Genomic DNA, 18,436 nt, shown 5'->3' with positions numbered 1-18,436 from the left:
GGGAAAAGTGGAGTCTGCTGAATCTGATGGATCTGAGTCCAGATCCCACTCTGTCCCTGTACACCATGTGGCCCTGAGCAAGCCTCTTCTGAGCCTCAGTTTCCCATCTGTAAATGGGGACAGTAGTGCTAATCCACAGAACTGCTGTGAGGAGTCAGTGCTCTAAAGGGAATGTCAGTAAACCTCGTTGCCCTGCCTTGGTGATCAGGGGGCAGAAGAGGGGGGCGTCGAGGGGAGAGAGGGGTCTGAGGCCACTGCAAAGAGCCCGGCTCCATCTGGGTTTGTGTTTATTCAGTACAGGCCCAGCGCCCGGCCCCTCCCCAGGGAAGTGGCTGAGCGAGGGAATAAAACAAATAAAGGCCGCCGAGGTGAGTGTGGACTGGGGTGGGGCCAGCCTAGGGCAAGGTGAGGGTGCACGTGAAACCCTGGTCCCAAGCTCGGCGGTCCCTGGTCCCAAGCTCGGCGGTCCACCCGCGGCCCCCTCCCGGCAGGTCTCCGGGGGGCCAGTGGAGGTGCCCATAAGGAACGGCTCCTGGACTCCCTGCCACCTCCAGCCCCTCTTCCTTTCTGCCCTCTTTCTCCTTCCTAAGGCAGGTCCAGAGACCAAGCTCTCCAGCCGGCTGGGGAGGTGGGGAGGGAAGGTGGAGGGGCCAGTGTCCAGGCCCCAGGCCACGGCCCGGTGCCTCTCCTGGGCGGGCGCCCGGGGGCGCTGTGCTGGGACAGAGGAGCAGGGAGGCAGGCGTCCCAGCCAGCAGGCCTTTATGCGCCACCCTGCTGTGCGGCAGCCCTGCCCCCACTCCCGTGCCGCCGTCCTCCCACTCGCCCTACCCCCCAGATCCGCACCCCACGGGGGCACTCAGGAGTCACACCAGCTTCCGCCCTTGTCCAGGGGCCCGGCAGCCCCTCGCGCATCCCTGGACGGCTCCCCGGCTGCCGTGTCCTCCTCGTCTTCCTCCCCCTCGTCCTCGCCGTCAGTGAACTCATCCTGGCTGAGGCCGTAGGCCAGCGTGGTGTGGGCCAGGTCCACCTCGATGGGGAAGACGTCGGCGTCACGCAGCACTGAGTAGCAGTCGTTGTAGTACTTGGACATGGTGGACACGAAGCGCTGCAGCTGGAACACGATGTCCTGGACTGGGGCAGGAGGGCGGGCAGACGGGCGCCAGTGGGCCGGGGCTGCCTGCGCGTGGAGAAGACCCCCCCGCCCGCCTGGGTATCCCATCATGCACCTCATTGACCCCTCGTGCCCCGGGAGGGGGCAAGGCCAGGGCTGCCCAGCCCTGCACAGAACCCAGGCCGCCTCCCAGCTCCCAGTCAGGCAGTGGAGGAGCCCTGCCAGGGTGGGGGGATGGTGGACTACACCCCAAGGAGCCCACGGGGCACGGCCAGTCCCACCCAGGCCAGGCTCCAGGAAGCTCCCATCTTGGGTCTGACTCAGAGCTCTGCCATGCGCTGGCCCTGGGAGCTCAGGTAAGTACTGTACCTCTCCGGGCCACAGTTTTCCCAGCTCTGAAATGGGGAGAGGATGGTGTAGGGGTTGCCCGAGGCAGGGTGTGGCCCGCGGGCCGGGCGCCTGCCCACAGCCCACACCCCTCACCGTGCTTCTGGTCCAGCAGCTCCATCTTCTCCAGCACGTCCTTGCGCATCTGGGAGAAGCGAGCGCGGGCCTCCTGGCGGCAGCGCAGGATCAGGCGGTACTCGTAGTTGCCTGTGCTCACGCGGTACAGGGGCTCCCCTAGAGCCTGGGGCAGGGGAAGCACGTCAGGGACCCTGGGCGGGGTGGGGAGCCTGCTCTGGGGCAGAGTGGGGCGGGGGCAGGGAGGCTGCAGAGCCGACCCACCCACGGGCTCACACCCCTGCACAGCACAGCTCTCTTCAAAGCTACCATGGCCCCCCATTTCTGAGGCGCCAGGACTGCTAGAAGCGCTTAGTGATAGCTTTGTGAAAAAAAACAACCAAAACACCAAACCTTTGCCACATTAAATAAATGAATATTTAGTCATAAATGGACCCTGATATCAAAAATATTAAAAAAGGGCTTCCCTGGAGGCGCAGTGGTTAAGAATCCGCCTGCCAATGCAGGGGACATGGGTTTGAGCCCTGGTCCAGGAGGATCCCACATGCCGCGGAGCAACTAAGCCCCGCGAGCCACAACTACTGAGCCTGCGCTCTAGAGCCCACGAGCCACAACTACTGAGCCCACGCGCCACAACTACTGAAGCCCGTGCGCCTAGAGCCCGTGCTCTGCAACAAGAGAAACCACTGTCACGAGAAGCAACAAAGAGTAGCCCCGCTCGCTGCAACTAGAGAAAGCCCACGCGTAGCAACGAAGACCCAACACAGCCAAAAATTAATACATAAAAAAAAATTAAAAATTTTTAAAAATCTATTAAAAAAATTAAAAAGAAGTAAAAAACCACCTCTCAGGAGTGAGGAAAGTCAGTTTTTCCCTGCAAGAGCCCCACAAAGTCTGGGGGGCAGCTGGTCTGGGAGCAGGCACTGGGAGTGTCCCACAGCAAGCTGGCAGCACTCCGAGGCCCGGAGGGGCCAGGGGTGGGGGGATCGCCCCAAACCTCCAGAAACAAGAGCCTGGCCAAACCCCCAGGCCTCTCCTGGATTGGCCTGGCCCACCTGGTGTCCCTGGCAGACCCAGCCCATTCTTGGGGCTCTGTGAGGTAGGCAGGGGAAGATTTGTGCACCCCGAGCCTTTCCAATACCACAGCCGTGCCCCCTCCCCCCGTGGCACTCACAATGCAGCTGTATTCCTCGTCATCCATCTCCTTCACCTTCAAGCAGTACGACTGTGGGACAGGTGAGGCCAGGTTGTCAGAGGGGCTGCACCACCTGGGTGCCCACCCTGATGTCCCCAGTTCCTCCCGTGCCACGCTGTACCCCTCGGCCACCCAGAGGAGCCGGTGTGCCAGGCCTCACGGGCCCTGCACACCCTCAGCTGGGATGAGCCGAGACGCGTCAGGGAGAGGCTGGCCCCTCAGTCAGACTGGCCCTTGCTCGGGAGGCTCAGGACAGCCAGGGCACTCAGCTAGGAGGGTGGAAAGGGCCTGAGAGACAGCCCAGCGTTTACCACACTCAAGTCCCAAGAGATGCTCTGGGAAAAAAGGTTCCATAGTCCAAAGAGCTTGGGAAGGCCCCTGAAGACCCATGCTACGTAGGGGTCTATCAGAGGCTCTGATGAGTCCTCAAGCAAAGGACCTTGGCCTCTTTGATGGAGTATTTTTCCTCATCTCCTTTCACCACAGAATTATTATTTGAACATAAAACTCATTAACATCCCTCGGTACCCACTTTATAACCACTGACCTAGTCTAATCCATTGTTAAAAGTGACCAAAAGAATTCCCATGGGGTCAGAGTGCTCCAGAGTGAGGGCTCTACCCACCCCAGGCTCCCAGGGGCTCCTCTGAACAGTTGAAGCAGGGCCTAGGCTGCTGCCTGATTCCCCAGCACCCCCCTAGGCCCCTGGTCCCACCTCCTCAATCAGATGTGACCGAGGTTCTGGCCCTGCCCCGCTGGCCACCGTGTGGCCGACTGAGGAGGGCCACATCTCCAGGTGGGCTCTGACCCCAGCAGGCCAGGCCCACCCCCCCGGCAGAGGCTGGAGACCACTTACCAGGTACTCAAACTTCACGTCCAGGTACTTCTTGATGGTGAGGCGAGTGTCCGGGATGGCTTTGTTGAGGTACGTGTTCAGGTCTGTCAGCATCTGGAAGGGGAGGATGGGCGGACGCTTAAGCCCCCGTGGGCAGAGGGGTCAGGCTGGCCAGGGTGGCAAGGAATGGCACTGATGTGTCAATCCTTCTAGTGGACTCAGGGGTCAGAGCCAAAGGGCACTCCTAGACAGCCTTGTCCATTTCAAGGACGAGAAGACAGACCAGGTCAAGGGCAAGCTGTAACTCTGGTGGAGCCAGGGCCAGAAAAAAGCCTGGAGGCCAGGGCTGAGGCCACGGAGGAGGAGTGTCTCACCACGGGCAGCTGTGTAGGAGACCAAGCCAGAACCGGCCCCCCGCTGCTCCGACTCCAGAACAGGACCCTCGCTGCTCGCCGCGCCGCCCCGCCCCCTCCCCCAGCACGTGCTGACATACACGCGCTCCACGGGACCTACCGGCTTGATGGTCTTCAGCAGCCGGATGCCAAACTTCTCAATGCTGCGGTGGGCGTCGGCAAACTTCACGAAAGCCTCACTCGCAGCTGGCTGGGGCTCCCGCACCCCAATCACGGAGAACACGTCCCCAAAGGCTGCGTGACAAGTTTGTCCTGAAGTCTGCCCCTACTTGACCCCTTAACGGAGAAGCCAGGGATTTGTTGGGGAGAAGCAAGGCGGGGGGTGTGGCGGGCTGGAGGCCGAGGTCTGCCCGAGGTCTACGTCCCAAGGGAGATGGGTCGACACCTCAAGAAAGGTGAATCTGTACCCCTAAGAGACTTGGACCTACATCCCCAAGGAATGTAGACTCCGGTGTAGACACCTGAGTCTACACCTTGAGGAAGCTGGGTCTACATCCAAGGGAGCTGGCCCTCATTCCCCACAGCGACCAGACCATGGAGAAGGCTGGGTCAAGGTTGAAGGAGGTGAAATTGCCTGGGGGCAGAGAGTACTAGTCTGGGAATCTGGGCCTTAGGTCAACTCTGCCCCTAAGGAGCTGCGTGACCGCTTTTTCTATCTGGGCTTTGTTTTCCCAACTGCAAAACGGGGTTAACTGTAGCTGCCCTGCCCAACTAATAACAAACTTGTAGGGAACGAGATCGCGAATAAGGAAGGGCCTCGTACATTGTAAGCGGCAGTACAGATGGACGGGACAGGGCCCGGAGGAGTAACTGTGCCCCACAGAAGACAAGGTGGTCTAGGGGACTCCCCTAGTGGTCCAGTGGCTGGGACTCTGCGCTTCCACTGCAGGGGGCCCAGGTTCAATCCCTGGCCGGGGAACTAAGATCCCACAAGCCGTGCGGTGCGGCCAAAAAAAAAAAAGACTAGCTGGTCTACATGCTCCCCGCTGGCCCCATTATTGCTACACCCCAGCACCTAGACAGTGCCCAGCCCAAACCTGGCCTGAGGTCAGATGCTGCGGTGTCTGCCTGAGCATGGACATGAGAAAGGCCCCAGGGAGGAGCCTGGCCGCACCCTCACTGTATGGGTGTAGGGGAGGTGCTGAGCCCAGAGGGTAACAAGGGTTTTTCCAGGGTCACGCAGCAGGTTTGGGGCATCCTTACCCCGGTGCGTCTGCGACAGCTCATAAAAGGCCCGTAGGAGGTTCTTGGTGTGTTCTGTCATCCCTGTGGGAGAGACCCAACCGAGGGGGCTGGGGGCACATGGCGGGACCACACTGGCCCAGGACACGGCCTCCAAACGCCCACCCCACCCCGAGGCCCTCACTGTTCCTGGGTTTCAGACTTTTCTCGCTAGGTTTACATGTGCCATTATTTGATTTTATTTGCTTTTTCTGGGCATGTATTACTTTTACAATCAGAAGAAGTATGTCTTGGGCTTCCCTGGTGGCGCAGTGGTTAAGAATCCGCCTGCCAATGCAGGGGACACGGGTTCAAGCCCTGGTCTGGGAAGATCCCACATGCCGTGGAGCAACTAAGCCCGTGTGCCACAACTACTGAGCCTGTGCTCTAGAGCCCGCGAGCCACAACTACTGAGCCCGTGTGCTACAACTACTGAGCCCGCGTGCTACAACTACTGAAGCCCGCAAGCCTAGAGCCTGTGCTCCGCAACAAGAGAAGCCACGGTGATGAGAAGCCCGCGCACCGCAACAAAGAGTAGCCCCCACTCGCTGCAACTAGAGAAAGCCTGCGAGCAGCAACGAAGACCCAACACAGCCAAAGGTAAATAAATTTATAAAAAAAAAAAAAGTATGTCTTAAGATTTTTTTTCCTTAAGAATATTTAATGGCCATGGTCCTAGAATTGCGTAGGCTGGCACTCTGCCCCCACTGCCATCATCTTTAGAGCAGGGCTCCAGGGCTCCACCCCAGGGCAGAGCCAGTGCCAGGCACTTCCCAGACTGGGATACCCCACCCAACGCGGGGCTGCCAGCCAGAGGGTGCACCTGCCCACCTTTATACAGCTCGGCGGTCCGCTCCAGCTCCTCAAGCCTCTTGACAAGCCCATCTGTGGGGATCAGAGAGCCACAGGGTCAGGGGAGAGACCCACAGGTCACCTGAGCCAGGCTCGGGAGGGGCAAGGTCGCCCCCAGAGGACAGGACAGCACAGGACGTGGTCCCAGGGAGGGGGACTTGGCACCTCAGGGTCAGTTGGGCTCACCGGTGTTTTGCAGAGAGCCCGGCACACCCAGACAAGTGGGGGCAGGCAGGGCAGCCCTCAGGATGCTCCTGAGATAAGCGCCACCCCAGCAGGCTGGGACACAGCAAAGGGGCAGAAAGGTGAAGAGGGTGAGGGTACTTCCAGAAATCAGGAGTGAAAACCAGTTGGGCCGTCCCCAAGGCCAGGCCCGCGGGTGGCTCCCCACGGCCAGCAGAAGGCAGGCCCATGCCTGGCCGTCAAGGCCCTGGGACTTCTAACATACTCCCTGCTGATGGCCAAGGAGCAAGGCAGTCAGAGACAAGCAGGAGAGACGGGCCGCCTCGACAATAACTCTAAGGTAGGCTCAAAGGCAGCCCCTACCACCACCGGCCGGCTCAGAGGCAAGAGCGATCCGGGGAGGGGAGAGAAACTCAGCGAGGGCTTCGAGCAAGAGCTTGCACGGGAGCGGGCCCTGGTGATCATCTTCGCCGGCTGCACAGGTAGCTTACTGAGCACCCACTGTATGCCGGACCCCCTGTTAGGCCCAGGAATGACCGTGGTGAATGAAATCTGAGTTGTGCCCTCAAGGCTCACAGTCCAGCAGTGACAGTGGCCAGGCCATGACTGGCAGGGACAGTAAGGGCTGTAAGCTGAGGGGCAGGGGCAGTTGCCTCACCTCAAGGGCTCAAAACGGGAGCAAGTGGGGCTCCCCTGGTGGCGCAGTGGTTGAGAGTAAGCCTGCTGATGCAGGGGACACGGGTTCGTGCCCCGGTCTGGGAAGATCCCACATGCCGCGGAGCGGCTGGGCCCGTGAGCCATGGCGGGAGAGGCCTCAACAGTGAGAGGCCCGCGTACCAAAAAAAAACAAACAAACAAACAAACAAAACGGGAGCAAGTGGATTGCCAGGAGGGGGCCGCATTCCAGATCAGGGTGGGTGGGACTCCCACCAGCAGCGAGTGGCACCCTCCTCCACTCCAACAGGGCTGAGGTCCACCCCCAACTCCCCAGCAGAAGCACCGGCAGCAACTGCAGGGCAGGACCCGTGTTGGTGGCTTCCTTGCCCGGCACCTCCTAGACAGGGCCTGGCCTTACTGAGTGCCCTCCACGCAGCTCAGTCCTTCTTCCACATGAGCCTTTGAGGCAGAGACTATGCTCATCGTATAGAGAAAATCGAGGCACAGAGCGGTAAAGCAACTTGCCTAAAGGCACACAGCGAGGGCTGTGCTGGCCGGGGTGCCCTCTGCCCCCCTGTCTCCTGTGCTGAGCTGGGCCAGGGTTTTCAGAGTGGCAGGAGAGAAGGGGAGTAGCAAAAGCCGGGCCTGGGCCTTCCTCTGGGCAGAGAAGGCAGCTACGTGTTGGGCTGTCAGGGAGGAAGGCCCGGGCTCTGGGGGCTGGAAGGGAGCACCTCGGAGGTCTCCAGGAGGCTTCGGCCACCGGGCTGGCCTCCAGGCCCTGGCTTCCCAGAGCCTTGGCCCCCTGCCAGCCTGGCAGGGAAGGAGCCGCGTAAGCGCCATGCTGTTGTTTTTAGCTGGGTCATGGGACATCATGACAGCTTCAATTTTAGAAACCCTATTTAAGGCTGGGGAAATTGCAAGGTCTGGGGGGAAAAACACAACAACCAGTTCTAATTTCATCCCAACGCATGGTAACTACAGTAACAGGGATTTATAGACACCAAGAAGCTGGAAATAGCAGCCGCCGCTTTCGTACCCCATTTGGAACAAGCTCAGACCGCCCCCCCCGCCTCCCAGCCAATAAAGCCCAGCGTGCCCAGCTGAGCCTACAATGTATGTAGGTATTTATATCTGTCCCCACACGTACACAGCAGAGCTGCTGCTATTTATAAACTCAGGCTGGTGACAGCAGGAGCAGGACAGAGTGCTTCACTGGCCCCCTGGGGAGAGAGCGCGCGCGCGTGTGTGTGTGTGTGTGTGTGTGTGTGTGTGCGCGCGTGTGTGCGTGTGTGTGTGTCGCGCACACATGCGTGGGCGCAAATGTGCGTGTACGCGGTTTTCCCCCAGCCCGAGGCGGGCAGCCACCTCCAGCCCTGGGATGCGGGCAGCAGCGCCACCTCCTGGAGAGAGGAGGGGCAGAGCGGGCAGTGTCGGAGCAGTGCAGTGCATGCTGGGGTGACAAGAGGGCACAGGGTGGAACTGGGCTGGCAGGGGTGGGTGGGGGGTGTGCCGGCGGCGGGGGTGGGGGCAGGCCTTGGATGCGTGAGAGCAGCTGCGGGCAGTGGCGAAGGCACCAGCTTGGGGAGCTGGAGGGAGGCACCTCCCCACCGTGAATCTGTCTCATCTGTGGCCTGGGCCTGTGAACCCTTGCTGGGGAATGGAGGACACTGGCTGTAAGATGCCTACGCTGACTACTGTGAATGCTCTGGGAGCGGGAGAGGCCTCCAAGGATGCAGCCTGGTGGGAAGCCATGGTGCCCCCGCCCCTGAGGCCTGGGCCTGAGTCCCCCGGGACCGAGGGCCAGCGGGTGGAAGGAGGGGACTCACCATTGCACAGGATGGCCCGACTCAGGCCCAGAGCATCTGCGGTCCCCGAACTCATGTTCTCGACCAGCCGATGCTTCACCTTCTTCAACACTGGGACCAGGTGAGAAAGGGACTCAGTGAGGTAGAGTCTGGGCCCCCAGGCCATCCCTGCCCCATCGCGACTCACTGGGAGCGACTAGGGGCAGAAGGGGCGGAAACGGGGCTTGGTGTGCGGATGGCTGTGAAGTAGGGAGGGTCCCAGTGAGGGGTTCTGGGCCCCCGCCCTGTTCACTCTCTACCTGAGGGAGGCGCTGGGAGCCTGGAAGGGTAAATATGTAAAGCACTTAACCAAGGGCCTGGCACTCCAAGTGGCTACTGGCTACCACTGAGAGCCCAGAGCTGCCCAGGCTGGATAGCAGCTGACAGGCCGACCACGGAGAACCTCTCCTCCGTCTCTCCTCCACTTCCGGGAGCAAAGGCACCATCAGTGACAACTGGCCTTAGGCTCCAGACTCGGTTACTGCATATGTGGTCACATACTCGTTCCTTGGAAGGGGACTAGGATGGGACCAGAGGGCTTTAGAGGAAAAACCTCCAGGAAAGACTTGATCTGCCCTTAGCCTCTTTCCTTAAAAACCAGGAGGAGGCTCTGGCCCAAGGGTGTAGGAAAAGGGTGCTGGATCCCAGAGCCAAGAGATCTGGGTGTGCCTTCACCCAGGGGACACAGCGTCTCTCTGGATCTCGGGCCTTGATCTGGAAAGAAGTGGCTGGCCCAGAGGACCTTGAAGCTACTTTCCAGCTCTGGAGCCTTGAAGCTTCCACCGAACCAAGGCCCAGACCCCCTAGCAGGAGGCAACATGTCCCAGGGCATGCTATGGGCAGAAGGGCTGGCTTCTGCCCCAAAGCTGAGGTCCAGTTCAGACTCTGAGCCTTTCTAGGAGCAGGTGTGTAGAAGGGGCCAGGGCTGAGGAGGGGTATGCAGGTGGGAATGAGGTACCAGGCCAGGGCTGGGCTGCCTTCCCTTTCAGAAGGGTGAGGGACTGGGCCTGGTGAGCTGGAGGGCTGCCCTACAAAGGACAACCCTAGGGCAGCAAGGTCCCAGAGGAGATGGCTGGGGGAAGGGGGGTAAAACACAGGGCAGGGAGAAACCAGGGACAGGTTCCTGGGACCAGATGCAAGGGGAGCACCCCTGGGTCCTCCCAGGCCCTTTGGATCGGCTTGGTCAGAAGAGTCAGAGACTACATCCATGTGAGTACTGATGCATTGTCATAAGAAGGCAGAACAGGGGCTTACGGGGCCACTGGACGCCACTGCCCCAGTCCAGCTTACCAATGTCCAGGGACATGCCCTGCTTGGGGTCCGCCTGCAGCTTGTTGTAGTGGATAGTCACCTCCCCCTGGAAAAGGAGGATAAGCAGAGTTGGGACGGAGTCCCCCGGACCCCAAGCCCCTTCCTGGGAGAGGCCTGTTTTCCCTGGAGTTTGTGGTCATGAAAAAATCCTGAGCCCTGGAAAAAAGTCCCTCGTTCTCTCACCACCCGCCAGGCCCTGGAGAATCAGCAGGGACAAGGGCAGAAAAGGTCCCCGTTGACACTGAGCCCGCAGCCTGGCGAGCTCTGGTGTCCTGTGCCCCTGCCACCCCCACGCCACGGCCGCACTCCAAACCTCTGCGACATCATTTTTCCGGCCACACAGAGGATCTTCTCCCGCGCTCTAAACCATCCCCATCCTCCCTCCATTCACTCCACAAACTGTCCCAGCACGTCCTCTGTGCCTGGTGCTGGGATGGAGGAAGCAGGTGCAGGGGCAGCCCCAGCCCCCAAGGGCTTGAGGCCAGCAAGGGAGGCCGATGCAATTCAGGGAAATTACATGAATTGCAGTCTAGTGACTGGAAGAGAGGTGGCGCTCCTCCTGAGAAGCCTCCCCTGACCACGTGAGGCCACCCAGGTCACTCTCTCTCGTTCTTGAAATCCTAAGACCTTTGAACTTGGGACAGAATCCATTCAAATGCAAAACAGGATTTCAAAATTGCCTCCTAAGTGACCCGATGCAGTGAATCAGGGGTAGATGCAAAAGGCTCTCGGGCTGCAGCACAGCGTGCTCAGGGCCGCCGTGGAGAGCAGCTGCGGGGAAAGGAAGGAGTGCTGCGGCGGCGGTCAGACCCGCACTCTGGTCCAGCTGTGTGACCACGAGCAAATCCTATTCCCACTCTGGGCACCAGTAAAATAGGGGCCGTATCTCTGCCTGGCACCCAGACGTGGGAGCTGGGGAGTCCCTGTGCAATGACAAGGCTGTGCTCACGCACCAAAAGCTCCTGTTCTCGTGGGCAACGTGAGGGGCTGGCGCGACACAGGCCTGGGAGGACGAGGAGGGTTCTGGTGAGTAGAGATGGGGGGATGAGGGAGGGGATCCAGAGGGGGCACATGCACCCCACTTCTGTACCAGAATGAAACACGGTACAGAGGACACGGAGGACGGATGGGAGGTGAGGAGAGGTTTGGATGGATGGGGTGAGGGAGCTCAAACACTCGGCCAAGCTCAACATACAGCTGGGACGCCTGACTCTCAGACTTTTAAATCATCCTGTGGCTTTGCACTTCCTTCACTGTTTTGGTTTCCCAAGAGCTACTAGCAGCAAAAATCTCTAGAAAATGGCAAAAGGGCTGCATGCTTCTGGGACTGGCCGGAATGCTGCCTGCCATTCAGGGAGAGAGGGGTCCTGTGGGGAGAGGCCTTGGCCTGGAGCAGCGGGGGCAGGGAGGGGGAAGCCGGGAACAGGCAGAGTGCAGTGTGGTCTGCAGAACAGGAGACCATCCGCTGGACCAGGAGCTGCCCCAGGGCCCAGGGGACTGAAAGTTCCTACAGGGACAGGGGTTGGGGGGAGGGGTCCCTCTTACAACTTCCTGGGCCCAGCATGGCCCAGTGGACATTTACTGGATGTCTACTGACCCAGGTAGCTTCACCTCAGACTTCCAGCTTCGGCTCCAGCCCTGACTGGGGACACACTGGCCCACCCTGAGGAGTGGTTCCAAGTCTGACAGCCCCCCTGGGAGCTCGAGGACGGGGACCTTTCAGTCCTGGTGCCAGAGGAGGGAGCTGTGAAAGGGCCAGTCCCCTCTTCCAGGCCCTCTGGCGGGCTGGAGGTCTCAGAAGGGCCTCTGTGCCCCCAGTCCCGCAGCAGCCCTTACCTTCACCTCCTGAATCATCTTGGCCACCTCCACCTTAGTTTTTCCTTTGATTGACCTGCCATTGACCCCAGTGATCTCATCGCCAGCTGCCACGGTGCCATCCAGCGCGGCTGGGGTGTTGTCAAACACCTGTGGGTGCATAAAGCGGGAGGGGGGGGAGGAAAGCTGGGAAGAAACCTGGTGGGGGGCAGTCATTCCCTCCACCGCAACCGGCACCCGGCTCCGTCCTGGTCTCTGCCCTCTCTCCGTTAAGTGGTGCTGGAGAATGGCAAGGGGGGAAAGCACCCTAACAGCCAGAACGAGTGACCCACATTCTTGCGGGAGGGGAAGGGGGAACTGGAGGTAAATGCGACTGAGGAGACTTTCCTCTTCTGGTATCAAATACCCCAAACCTTCCACGACCACAGGAGTGTTTGCTCCTCCCAAGCCATTTCTTGAGATTTTCTCCAACAACGCTGCACTGAGCTGACTCGGAGCCCCAAGGCACCACCTACAGTTCCTGCACTTCATCTCTGTCTCCAAGGAGCAAGGGCCCCGCCACACATGTGAGCCCCTTCTCCCAAGATGACCCCTAACACAGGGTCTGCGCTCACTGGCTGAGTGCAGCTGAATGTGTCTGTTAAAGGACAGATGTATGGGGGACGCTCGGGGCGAGGGGCGAGAAGGCTACACAAGTGTGTGCAGAGATGGACCCAAGGATACAAAAGTCACATCAGGCAAAAACCGCTAGGAGAGACGCCAAAATTATGAGCTGTCTTCCCTATACCTTATCTTTAGTTTCCAAGTTTTCTATGCAAAGCACGTAGAAAGGATATTTCATGATGTTTCATATACATTCATATTATAAGAAAAAAATGAAATAATTAAGACAAACGTTTCTTTCTGCTACCTTCCAGAATCACAATAAAAACATCATAATTATTTGAAAAAGAATGGTAAAGGAGATCACAACAATAAAAGATATATAGCCGTGTCTGGAAGCTGGAACAGTGGGGATGCAAGGGCCTGCAGAGGGGATTGATGAAAGAGAGCTAGTCTTTGCTGGAAACTGCCAGCAGCCCAGGAAACAGACCTCTGGAAACATCCTTAGGTGGGTGGAGGGCAAGGCAGAAAGTAGGGGGACAGACTCAACTCCAGGCTCCCTCCCCACCCACACAACCCTCCACGACCCCTTCTCTGGGGAACACAGAGGACACGGGAACGCCACCGCCTCGGCGCCGGCCGCTGGCTCCCTGCCCACATCCTGCTGGATCTTCAGCAGCGGACGTTTCCCAGACCATTGCGGGTTTTGGCAGACAATCCACACTGAAACCTCTGGGCACCCCCGAAGCAGCCGCACGGATTAAGGCGGGGGGGGGCGGGCAGGGACCAGCATTTCTAGAGTCTTCAGGCAGTGCCATCTGGTACAGCTGGGGAGCATGTGGATGCTTTGGAGCGTGTCAGATCTGCTTTCTAACTTGGCCTCTACCACTTAGCCGGCTAGGGACCTGGGCCAGGAGCCTGGGTCTGCTCACCTATAAAACCACACGAGGGCTTCCCTCGTGGCGCAGTGGTTAAGAATCCCCCTGCCGATGCAGGGCACACGGGTTCGAGCCCTGGTCCGGGAAGATCCCACATGCCGCGGAGCAGCTAAGTCCGTGCGCCACAACTACTGAGCCCACGTGCCACAACTACTGAAGCTGGTGCGCCTAGAGCCCGTGCTCCACAACAAGAGAAGCCACCGCAGTGAGAGGCCCGTGCACCGCAGGAAGAGTAGCCCCCGCTCGCCGCAACTAGAGAAAGCCCATGCGCAGCAGCGAAGACCCCACAGAGCCAAAAATGAATAAGTAAATAAATAAATTTATTTTAAAAATAATAATAATAATAAATTATACGGGAGGATGTGCAGAGGTCATATGCAAACACTATGCCATTTTTTAAAAAAGACAAAAAAACAGCATGTTACTATGCTCCAAGCTCTCTGAGGGCGGGGTCTCTGTTTTCTTGCTTTCTTATCTCTAGTGGCTATGAAAGAGCCTGGCCAGGCCCTCAGAAAATATTTCCCAAACATAATATCTGTTGTACTGTTACTGATTTAACCAAAATTGACACGATAACTATGTTGGGAAGATAGAGTGAGAAGAAACAGGTTTTGGAAGAAAGCTAAATTTTTATCTCCTAGACTGAGAGAAGCTGACAGATGTTTACAAGCAACAGACCAAAAAATAACAGGATAAGCATCTTACTGAGAAAAATGGGACCTCATACCTGAATCAACAGCTAAAAGGGTGGGAAGCGGTGTTGCTTCTGGGATCGGGGTGGGGAAAGGGCGGTAAGAAGGCGTTGAGCAGAGGGGATTGCTTATTTGACACTGGCCTTTTAGTACTCTTGACTTGTTCAAAGCAAGTCAGATAGCCTTTGGTTTAAAATAAAATTGACTTTTGAAAAAAATCAGTTCTTTTATAATCACAGTTCATATTAAGAACAAACCTGGCCCCCCACAGGTGGCGAGGTGGAGGTGGTAGGGGAGGCTGAGCAGGGAGATGGCAAGGAGGCCAGGCCTGGGGGAGGCCTCCCTAACACCTCCTGGGCCCGAGGAGGCCAAAGCGCTCGTAAAGGCCACACCCTAAGCAGGCAAGACCAGATCCAGGGAATCTCCATCTCCTAGGCCTTAGGAGTGACTCTTTTGCAAGATCCTCAGAGAAACTGCAGTTTCCCATCTGCCACCAATGGCTACATAGCTGAGAAGGTTAAAAACATAGCTGGAATCCAGGTCAAGTTTATGTCTGAGGGGGGCAAGCTTCCTTCCAAGGCTACAGAAAGATCACTGACTCTGACCAGCCACACGATAAATGAGGCCTGTCCCCACTCTTGCGTCACAGCTGAGAGAATATCACCAGGGCAGCCCTTCTTATAAGGACCACAGAATTGTTCAGTTTCGCTGGCAGATCATCTGGGAAAGTGAACTGTCATAAAAATAATAGCAGCTGCTATCGAGGGAGTGCTGCTTAAGGGCCGGACATTGTGTGATGTCATTTTGTTTAATCTTCACAACAACCCAAAGATGCCCAGATCTACATATTTTATATCCCCATTTTCCAGGTGAGGAAAGTGAGGCCCAGAGAGCTTAAGTAACTAGTTAATAAGCAGGGAAGCTTGCACTTGGCCTCAGGCCATCATTATTTCATAGTCTTTTAGTCTTTCCATTATGCTTCGCTTGTGTTAGTACCAAAGGCTGATGATTTTATTGATTCACTGATGACATTTTTATTGAAGGTCCGCTATTTGCCAGGCATTGTACAAGGTGCTGACTGCAATGAAAAAGCAAACTGGGATCCTGCCCTCATAATGCAAAGAGTCTGGAAAAGAAGTTAGATACAGAACTAATGAGCAAATTCATGAGTACAGATGGTGATAAGTGCTGAGAAGGAAAAGAACAGACTGAAATGACAGAGAAAAACAAGGGCGGACCTACTGACAGTGGGTGTTCGGGGAAGCCCCTCTGAAGAGAATGAGGAGTCAGCTGTGCAGAGTGGAGAAATGAACCTTTGTCACGCCCAAGTAGGGAGGTGGCTTGCCCCCTCCAGCACCTCCCTTCCACCTCCAAAGCACTCAATACCTGGACAATATACAGGCAGGGACAGTACTGGGCTCCTCCTCCAATGCTGATCCCAATCAGGTTCTGAGCATCCTTCTGCAAGGTCACCTTCCCAGGTACAGTAGGGATTCCGCTGGAGAGAGAAGCACGTGCAGCTGAGTCCCCTGGAGAAAGGATGACTGGAGGGGACGGGGATAGACAGGCCTTCTAAAACTCCCAAGAGCCTCCAAGTGCTGCACAGCCTTTTCTCTTTCTCACTTGGCCAAAAAGACAGCATTTTGTGCTGGAACGTCACAGAGCTCTTGGAGCCATGCTGATGGGGGATCAAATCCCAATTCAGCCATTTATCAGCTGTGGGACTTGGGTAAGTAAGTCACCCTCTCTGCATCTCAGTTTCCTCATCCATAAAATGGTATGGATAAAAAATGGCCACTTTATCAAAGTTCTTGGAAGAAAGTACATGGAAGTCACTTAACACCAACCCAGCCCAGAGCAGGCACTCCGTAAAAATAGGTCCCCCTTCCCTTTCCTTCATTCTCCCTCCAAGATTTGAGTCAGACTCTATCCTTGTCACCTTCTCAGGCACATATGGAACATAACGGCCACCTCCTCCAGGAAGCCTTCTCCTGTTAAACTATCCATCACCCATCTGTCAATTGCTGTGCTCAATTACCTCTCAGTTTTCACTATACATTAGCACTTATTTATGTTTTGTGGTAAATACTCTCATTTATTCTCTTATTCACTTGACAAACATTTGCTAACAACCTATTGATGCTGAGCACCATACTAAGTGCTGAGGACACAGAAAGGCATTGGACCCAGTCCTTGCTCTGTGGGAGGATATATTCTATTAAGGAAACTAACTTAATTTTTGAAAATCAGCCCCACTGATCATCTATGCTGAGGAGGAAAGTATGTTTATGATATTCCTGTTCATCCTTCAAAATCTGGCTCAACTGTCACCTCCTCTATGAAGCCTTCCCTGAACACCCCAGCAGAGGCACTGCTTGGCCTGCTCGGTTCTCCTCGTAGCCAGGTCATTCTCCATTAGCACCCTTATGGCCCTGAACTGTATTTATCCATCAGTGTGTCCACAGCCCCCTACAGATGGTGAGCTCCTGGAAGGGCAGGATTCATTTCCGCTACAGTACGAGACCTAATCTTCTGCTGAGAAGCAAGGGTCTGTGGAACTGGTAAGTCCAGGCACCTGAGAGACCTGGGACTCCTGCACTAGTGGGACTTGGGGTAACAACATACTCACAGTTTATCCTCCTCGATGTCATAATCCAAGTCTGCAAACATGGTTCCTAGAGTTTCAGTGGGCTGGCTAACTGCCCAGCTCGGCAGGGGAATGGGGAACTGGATCCGGGAAAGAAAAGAGCGCAGGGCTTAGGGAACCAGTGTGTAAATGCCAACCCCAACCCCGGCGATCTGGGAGAGCCGGGCCCTCCCCCTCCCCTCCGGACGATGGGGGTAGTCCCCGGGGTGGGGGGTGGGTAGGTGATTCTTACTAGGTACAGGGGGGGACTCCAGGCCAGGGCGGGGCCTCAGATTCCAGAGCCCGCCCCACGGGTCTCCAGGCCCTTGGGAGCTCGCCTCTGTCGCTCACCGGAAGCGTCAGTACCACAGCCGGGTCCGGGCCAGGCTGGCACCTGAACCCACCTGCCGTTCCACCTGTCGGCGGCCGCGACTGTCGCGTCACTTCCGGGGGGACGCGGAAGTCCCGTCTTCCCGCACTGGGTATTTGCCCGGGTCCCTACAGGCAACCCTTCCCTCCCTGCCTCCCGGGGCTCCCAGAACGAGGAAAGAGAACAAGTATTGACGGAAGCTTCCCTTTAGCATGAAAAGGCGGAAACAGAGGAAATGTCCGGACAGGCCGACGGCGCTCAACCCCGCCCCTTGCCCTGTGGCCGCCGCCATCTTGGTAAGGTCAGGATTCTTCCCAGCTTCCTCAGCGGGACGCCGGGGGACCAAGCCGCCTGGCTGGTTGCCGTGGCAACGGAAGCATCCTTAGGCGGGGAGACCTCCAGAGAAGTTCAGTGGACTACAAACCCCGACACTTCCCCTTTCACATTTTCAGCACCCCGTCCTAGGGTGCCATCACTCCTCTACTAGAATGACAGTGTCCGAGCTGGAAGGATACTTCGAGATGCCAGCCTAATAGGAGTTTTGCAGGCCAGGAAACTAAGCGCCAGAGAGGGGAAGAGATTTTGTCCAGAGCCACCCACAGTTAATATAAGATCCAGATCTCGACCCTGAGACTCCTGCCACCTAGTTCAGTGCCCGTCTTAACACCTGCACACCTGTGGTCAGTGGCTCTGCTATTGACAGATTGGATTCCCTTCCCTTTCCTTTACGAGCCTCCTTTCTCCAAATGCAAACTAAGAGCACTGAGGCAGATGCTTTCTGTGATATTTAGTGAAAGACTCGTCACACCCCCACCCCTTCCTTAGTCTTGAGCAGCTCCCCTGGGGTCCCCTTGAGAGTAACAGCCCCTGTGTACCTGAGGTTCAGGGAACGCCATCAGTGCTTCCCAGCCGAAGGGTCCAAATCTCATCTCCCCAACAACCTCTGCTGCCACTGGTATTGTGTAAAGTAAGTTCCCTGGAGAGGGTTGGTACTCCCAGAGACCCAGCGCTGGCATCTGCCTCATCCAGGCAGCATGGGCCCAGGCCTGTCCAGCTTCCTCCCAGGGGCAGCAGAGGAAGGAGAAATGCAGAAGGATGATTATCCACATATCCCATGGCCTGATGGGAGCTGCACCCCAACCCCTCCTTAGGGAACTATCTGAGTTTCGGCAGTTGTGCAGAATGCCACAACAGCGACAGCTTTCCCATGTACCTACTGCTCTGCTGTTCAGATCACTTTCACAGGATTTCAAAGTTCACCTTGACCCTGTGAGAGAAGAACAAGTATTGTCAGCCACATTGTGCAGG

The 18,436-nt window shown here is 57.1% G+C and overlaps 1 protein-coding gene across 2 annotated transcripts; it reads right to left on the bottom strand.

Moving 5' to 3' along the window:
• Positions 1 to 270: 270 nt before the first annotated feature.
• PICK1 (protein interacting with PRKCA 1) lies at positions 271 to 17,384 on the bottom strand. Of its 2 annotated transcripts, none has more exons than XM_007111736.4 (13): positions 17,012 to 17,383; positions 16,762 to 16,859; positions 15,519 to 15,630; positions 11,921 to 12,049; positions 10,064 to 10,130; positions 8,756 to 8,845; positions 6,069 to 6,122; positions 5,220 to 5,282; positions 4,117 to 4,250; positions 3,625 to 3,717; positions 2,748 to 2,798; positions 1,595 to 1,739; positions 271 to 1,131 (listed from the first exon to the last, which is right to left on the bottom strand). In XM_007111736.4, the coding sequence occupies exons 2-13, from the start codon at positions 16,800 to 16,802 to the stop codon at positions 857 to 859; spliced, it is 1,254 nt and encodes a 417-aa protein (XP_007111798.1). In that variant the 5' UTR covers positions 16,803 to 16,859; positions 17,012 to 17,383; the 3' UTR covers positions 271 to 856. The 2 variants fall into 2 exon arrangements, with proteins under 2 accessions (XP_007111798.1, XP_007111799.1); XM_007111737.4 differs by having other exon boundaries at positions 744 to 1,131; positions 17,110 to 17,384.
• Positions 17,385 to 18,436: the final 1,052 nt, after the last annotated feature.

Source organism: Physeter macrocephalus, unplaced genomic scaffold (assembly GCF_002837175.3).
Source record: "Physeter macrocephalus isolate SW-GA unplaced genomic scaffold, ASM283717v5 random_336, whole genome shotgun sequence".
NCBI lineage: Eukaryota > Metazoa > Chordata > Mammalia > Artiodactyla > Physeteridae > Physeter > Physeter macrocephalus.
Note: the sequence above shows the minus strand (reverse complement) of the source record. Positions and strands in the feature narration are given on the sequence as shown.

Excerpts from the sequence above, each read along its gene's own strand:
- PICK1 (XM_007111737.4), bottom strand. The coding sequence starts at position 16,802 with ATGTTTGCAGACTTGGATTATGACATCGAGGAGGATAAACT. Across the intron at positions 5,283-6,068 it reads GACCGCCGAGCTGTATAAAG|GGATGACAGAACACACCAAG; the intron begins GTGGGCAGGTGC and ends TCTCTCCCACAG. Across the intron at positions 1,740-2,747 it reads ACGAGGAATACAGCTGCATT|GCTCTAGGGGAGCCCCTGTA; the intron begins GTGAGTGCCACG and ends CCCCTGCCCCAG.